Below are 6,281 nucleotides of genomic sequence, written 5' to 3'. Positions count from 1 at the left end.
TGACTAGGTCCAGTCAGACATATTTGTCTGACTCGGTCCAGTAAGTTTGTTCGATATGGATAAATAACCCACTGACTCGGTCCATTAGCCTCTTACCCAGTTATGAAAAAAAAAAAAAAAAAAAAAAAGCAGATCGAGACCAGAAGCCATCTTTTCGCTTACGTTCCATTCTCCTTCTCTAAGCTTGGTCGTATTTTATTCATCCTCCCAAGTCCCACCTCATTCCTTCCAGGTCCCCCACCATTCTCCTCCCTTTCCTTCGTCGTCACCATCGACCGACCCTCCTCCAACGACGACTCCAAACGGATCGCTCAAACTCCTTTTCCCCTAGCCGTAACACGCTTTGAACGACATTTCTCTTCAGCGGCCTCTGCATCGCCGACTTCTGCTTCTCTAGCAACTGGAGACGTTGAAATTGCTCAGATGCTTAGGCAATTGGGATAGGTTATTGGAGACGATAGAGATTGCATATAGTTGTTTGGTTAAAGTTTATCCGAAGAGGCTACAGGTAACCGATGTTGGGCTTTCAACTCTCTCTAACTGTTCCAAGTTGGAAATTCTACACATCATCAAGACACTGGAATGTACAAATATGTGGGTTATCTCCATTGCTCAGCACTGTAAGTACTTAAGAAAGCTTCACATAGATGGGTGGAGAACAAACAGGATAGGAAATGAGGGTTTGATAGCGATTACCAAACTCTTGTTATGGGGGTGTTTGATTTACCTTCAAGAACTGGTTCGAATCGGGGTCAAACCTAACTCAACAAGCCTAAGCAATCACTACAAACCGTCAAAAGCTGGAAAGATTAGCTTTATGAGGAAGCGAAACGATAGCCAGATGGGGAGATTTCATGAATTGCATCAAAATGTGTTTCTTTGAAGAAGCTCTGTATAAAAGGGTGTCCAGTATCAATTAAAATGTGGAAACAAGATTGGATGGCAGATTCAATGTAAACCAAGAACCAAAGATGTTGTTCCTTGCACTTTCAGGAGGTGGACAAATGCCAATAGCAACGCATGAGTCATGAAAACCTAAAAATTGATCAAAAGCTTGTGTTGTGTTGTTAATATCTGATTTTTTTTTCTTGAATTTAATCTGGAGATGAGGGGTTGTTTTGATTTGTGTTTCCATATGATCATTCAACAATGTTTATCAAATTTTAAATCTTTAATTTATTTACTTTTTACTATAGGTTGAATGTATTTATTAAAAATATAATGTTATAAATTAAATGTTAAATAATTAATGAATTATTATAAAAAATGTTGTCTGAGGGTAATATAATCATTTTGCATTATCAATCAGATGCAAAATCAAACAACAAGTTTCAGTCAGAAGTCCATTCAGTCAGAAACTCTAACTCAGTTAGCTTCTAACTCAATCAGATCTAACCCACTTAGCAACTATCAAACGACTCCTTACTTAGTTAGGCTTTTTTAGACAAAAGGTTAAATTCCTTGAATTTTTGAACAGACATGATTAAGTTTTTTAAACGGTTTGAAAACTTCGTTGTACTCGTAAGTGATTTTCCCTATATTGAAACATCTATTTTTATCAAGGGTTTAATCATTTTGACAATCTAATTGATCAGTAGATTTTTTTTTTTTAATTTAATTAACAGCAGTGAACTAGCTATTTATGTTTTTTATTTTATGTGTTGATCACTTTAATTTTATATTAAACAGTAACGCACACCATGTAGGGACAGATATTGATTTCGTGCGACTTTGGTTTTTCTTGAAAGTTCCCTCTCAGAAACAATAACAAACTATACAAGCATAATCATAAACTGTTAGAATCAAGATTCATGATTAATGAATTCTTGGTGACAAAGGTACCTTTCAACCTCTATCCCCTATCGTCCCCTTATATACAGCACCACCTTTCTTCTTCTTTATTATTAGAAACTCACTATATACTCCCTCGTTACAAACACATACTAGAAAACCATTCCATTACACGACCTAATCTTTAAGCATTTTCGTGACGAATTGAGCCTGTACAATCTTTAATCTTCCTCGATCTGTAATTAAAATAAGGAGATGGGTTTGAGAGATATCGGAGCCACACTGCCACCAGGGTTTAGGTTTTACCCTAGTGATGAGGAGTTGGTTTGCCACTATCTTTACAAGAAGATAGCTAATGAAGATGTTCTTAAGGGTACTTTAGTCGAAATTGATCTGCATACTTGTGAGCCATGGCAGCTTCCTGGTGAGTTTAGTTTCTCCAAGTTAATTTTCTTTGATTAAATTATTTCTGTTTGATCATGGGAACTTGGGATAGAAATGCATGTTTTGTTTGGTTTTGAGCAGACAATGAACATGTTAGACAAGGTGCTTGATGGGTTTAACAATTAGATACAACCAACCAGTCATATGTGCACATGGTTGTCAGATCATGCTAATTTTGCTAGCAGCTTTTTTGTGATTTTACAAAAAAATTCAAACACAAACACCCAAAAATCGAATGTTCTAACCCAATTTAGATTATGCACATTAGTGGCATGCAATTCAAGCTTTTGAAAGAGTACTCACTGCACATATATACATGGTAGATTGAGTTATCCGTTATGTTTTTGCGAGAATAAGCAATATAGAAATCTTTATATCTATAGGTACTGCATGATAAATCTATTGAGTGGGAACTTTAATTGAAGTCTAAATTTCGTAGTGCTTTAACTATTACAGTTTTTCATATCCATATATAGTCATTATAAAGAGCACAGACTACTTTCATGATCACACACATCCCGAAGGACCTTTTAATATGGAATCAAGAAATCTTGTTTATTCCAGTTAACCCCCCGATCCCCTTCTCTTTCTTACTATATATTTTTTAATTGATATGACAAAAGATATAGATACACTAATTAGTAATTAATGTATGTATCAATCATCCTAATCAATCACGCTGATTAAATTATATATATTCTGCATCTATTAAATTCTATCCTTAACTTTATATCTTATTATATAAAAGATATCATTCTGTGTATCTGTGAGAACTGATTTAAAAGCTATGATTGGATAATGATATTTTTTTAATTAGCGAGCCTTCTTGCTTTCTTCAATTAATTGGTTTCTTGTGAAAAAAACCAATAATTATGACGAAGACAACTTTGACGTACGTTTAAAATGATTTGTATGCAAACAGCAAAACTGTCGACTGGTGTAAATAATTTAAGAGAAATTAAATAGATTCCTATATTAATAAAAAAAAAAATTATTAATTTTATTAAGTATAACTTATATCACAGTCTTTAAAATATGTAGGAAGATGGTAAGAAAAAAAAAATAGCAAGAATATTTAATTTAATTCAAAGTATTTTTTATTTTAACATTTAACGTATCAGTATGTATATATGCTAATATGTATATCTATATGCATGGGATACTTGCAAGTTGGTGAATGGAAACACATTTCTTTGTCACATACACATCAGAGGTAGTGCTAATAAGGACATATTCTGAAATTGACATTGTACCAGTAATATGCATCATGTTTGTTAGTCTTCCATTTGAATCCTCTTGAAGAAACACTGTACCACTGGAAACGCCTGCATTTAATTTATTCAGCATCTTTGTCGCTTTTTGTCTAAGCTTTTATGTCATTTTAAAGCATTAAATTATTGTGTTAGTTTTTCAAGCTTTTAATGATGTCTGGTATATGCATGATTGCTTATCAATTATTAATTTTTGTTTTTATGCTAATAAAGAGATGGCGAAACTCAATTCAAGCGAGTGGTACTTCTTCAGCTTTCGTGATCGCAAGTATGCAACTGGATATCGAACAAACAGGGCCACCATATCCGGATACTGGAAGGCTACCGGAAAAGATAGGACAGTTGTGGATACGAGAACCGGTGCCATCGTGGGGATGAGGAAGACTTTAGTGTTTTATAAAAACCGAGCACCAAATGGGATTAAAACCGGTTGGATCATGCATGAATTTCGTCTTGAAAACCCTAATATTCCGCCCAAGGTAAGAATTAAATCAATTCTTGAAATTCCACACCGAGAATAAAAATATATTGACGAAGAATATGAGAACTTTTTTTTTTTTTTTTTTTGGTTGACCAAGTTTCTTTTCGTTTTGGTTGAATTCAATCAACAGGAAGACTGGGTTTTATGTAGAGTGTTTTATAAAGCAAAGGGAGACAATAGCAACGAACGCAGCCCACAAGACATGTATCACAATCCAACATATGATGCCACTTCACTAAATCATGATGATGCATGTCCCACCCTCCAACCACCGCCTTGTGTCCACCACCACCACCATATCTGCACCACCACCCCCAACCTCTCCAATCAAAATCCAACACCACCGGTCCACCACCACCATCACCACAAAAATTACATGGACATATCACCACAGCAATACAACCTCCCAAATCTTCTCCAGTTATCGCAAGAGGCTACCTTGAAGGAATGTCTGGACCAAATGAATGTAAGCTCAAATAGTAAGTGTGAAGATCACTATGGTTTCTTTTACGATATGGCGTTAGAAGACTATGTCCCTTCTCATAATCTACAAGACATGGAATTGGATGACGATGATAATGACAATGGTATAGTGTTCTAGGAGTAGTAATTAATTTCAATCTTAAGTATTTTAGGCATAGAAAAATTAAGATAAGAACATTTGATTATTGAGTATTTTTATGTTTGATTTCGATTTGAACCAAGTGATTGATTTGTTGTATATTAAGAGATTGATTCTATATGTACATACACAGGTTGATTTGGGTTTGTAATTGTTGCTAGTTTCATTTTAAAGCGTCAATATTTGATCCAGTTCGTTATGCAATTGCACAGGGTACAATAGATTAATTATTCGTGTTATCGGTTTGATTTTTTTTTCTTTTTGGTTCTTATCGAACTTTAATGATAACATTTAATGTTGGTTCTATAAAATCTAAAAGTAGAAAAATATCAAGAAACTTAATCGAATACAACTCCTCCAATCTTTATACTCAAAGGTCATCATCTAATTAATTGGTTTTTTCCATTCTAAATCATTTGTGCAGGATTTTCTCCACAATTTACGTAAAGAAAGCAACAACGTGTAAGCAACGACGACATATAATGAATACGTTATGACTAGGATGTACCCAGATATTACTTATATACTTTTTTACTAGCTTTCAGTTACCATTGTTTTTATACTATATGCAATCGTTATATATGGTAAATAAATATTATTTTGATCTACATACACCTTGTGTGAATAATGAAAGAATTCTAGAAAGCTACAAACTAGAAATAGAAATTACATCATTTTAAACGATGAACTGAACATACTTAAAAGTCAACATTTTTTTTTCTTATTTTCTAATTAAATCTGGTTAATGTATATTGTAAAATTACTATAATTAGTAAAGTAGTATTACTAGCTAATTCAATTATTTGAGCATCTTCTTGGTATTTGGATCTATCAAGAATAATCATTAACTCTTTTTTTCGAACAACATGAAACGTTTGTTCAACACCAAGCTTTAAACGACTAGCTAGTAATCCAAATAAAAGAAAATACTCCATCTCAAGGACCCAAGACGGGATTTTCTTGGGCTTCGTGTTGTTGAAAAGAGCATCATTCCGAGCCTTCCACGGAATCCAATAGTACACCGCTAAAACCGCATGCCAAACCTCCACATGTGATTTCTATAGTCTTGCAAGTTGTTCTACTACTGAGAAAGTTTTCAATGGTATTGGCCCCAATAGCAATGTCATCACACCATTTATTTAGGAAAATCCTTGTTTCACAACCCAGGGAACATTTGAGAAACATGATCCTCCGATTCCACTCTATTCATGCAAAGCGGGGATAAATAAGAGGGAATTTGCATCCCTCTTTTGGCTAGATTCATACAAGTAGGCAACCTCTATAACCTGATTAGCCATTATTCCCCAAAATTAATTATAATATGTTTGAGTTAAATATATAATCTTTTAAATTATTTCACCGGTATAGAAAGGTCATGTTTCATTTGAAAAATTGGCGAGGGGGGAGAGTTCGTATCGCAAAACCGACAAAATAACAAGAAAAAAAAACAAAAAAAACAAATTTGCCGTGTTTATGACAAATAGCAACTAAAGAAATTCATTGGATATACGTTCAAAATTACCTATAGATTACCATCGGAAAATGATTTTTCTAATATAAAGATCCTTCAGAAATTAACGACATAACACAGAAGAAACTTGATGAAAATGATTTTTTTTGAAGGTAACCTATCCGTATGAAATATGCCGGTAAGAAATACTATGAACAAAAA

At 33.8% G+C, this 6,281-nt stretch overlaps 1 protein-coding gene across 3 annotated transcripts; it reads left to right on the top strand.

Annotated features, from left to right (window-relative positions):
- The first annotated feature begins 1,805 nt into the window (after nt 1-1,805).
- On the top strand, nt 1,806-4,781 carry LOC145014199 (protein CUP-SHAPED COTYLEDON 3-like). Of its 3 annotated transcripts, none has more exons than XM_078972567.1 (3): nt 1,806-2,215; nt 3,720-3,985; nt 4,118-4,781. In XM_078972567.1, the coding sequence occupies exons 1-3, from the start codon at nt 2,047-2,049 to the stop codon at nt 4,586-4,588; spliced, it is 906 nt and encodes a 301-aa protein (XP_078828693.1). In that variant the 5' UTR covers nt 1,806-2,046; the 3' UTR covers nt 4,589-4,781. The 3 variants fall into 3 exon arrangements, with proteins under 3 accessions (XP_078828693.1, XP_078828695.1, XP_078828694.1); XM_078972569.1 differs by lacking the exon at nt 1,806-2,215 and adding an exon at nt 3,411-3,448; XM_078972568.1 differs by lacking the exon at nt 1,806-2,215 and adding an exon at nt 3,480-3,636.
- Nucleotides 4,782-6,281: the final 1,500 nt, after the last annotated feature.

Source organism: Lactuca saligna, chromosome 9, assembly GCF_052625555.1.
Source record: "Lactuca saligna cultivar CGN05327 chromosome 9, ASM5262555v1, whole genome shotgun sequence".
NCBI lineage: Eukaryota > Viridiplantae > Streptophyta > Magnoliopsida > Asterales > Asteraceae > Lactuca > Lactuca saligna.
This window is presented reverse-complemented; position numbering and strand designations above follow the sequence as displayed.

What these genes read in the sequence shown, in the direction of transcription:
- LOC145014199 (XM_078972567.1), top strand. Translation starts at nt 2,047, where the DNA reads ATGGGTTTGAGAGATATCGGAGCCACACTGCCACCAGGGTTTAGGTTT. An exon ending in TGAGCCATGGCAGCTTCCTG is followed by an intron (nt 2,216 to 3,719) that starts GTGAGTTTAGTT and finishes ATGCTAATAAAG; the next exon opens with AGATGGCGAAACTCAATTCA. An exon ending in ACCCTAATATTCCGCCCAAG is followed by an intron (nt 3,986 to 4,117) that starts GTAAGAATTAAA and finishes TTCAATCAACAG; the next exon opens with GAAGACTGGGTTTTATGTAG.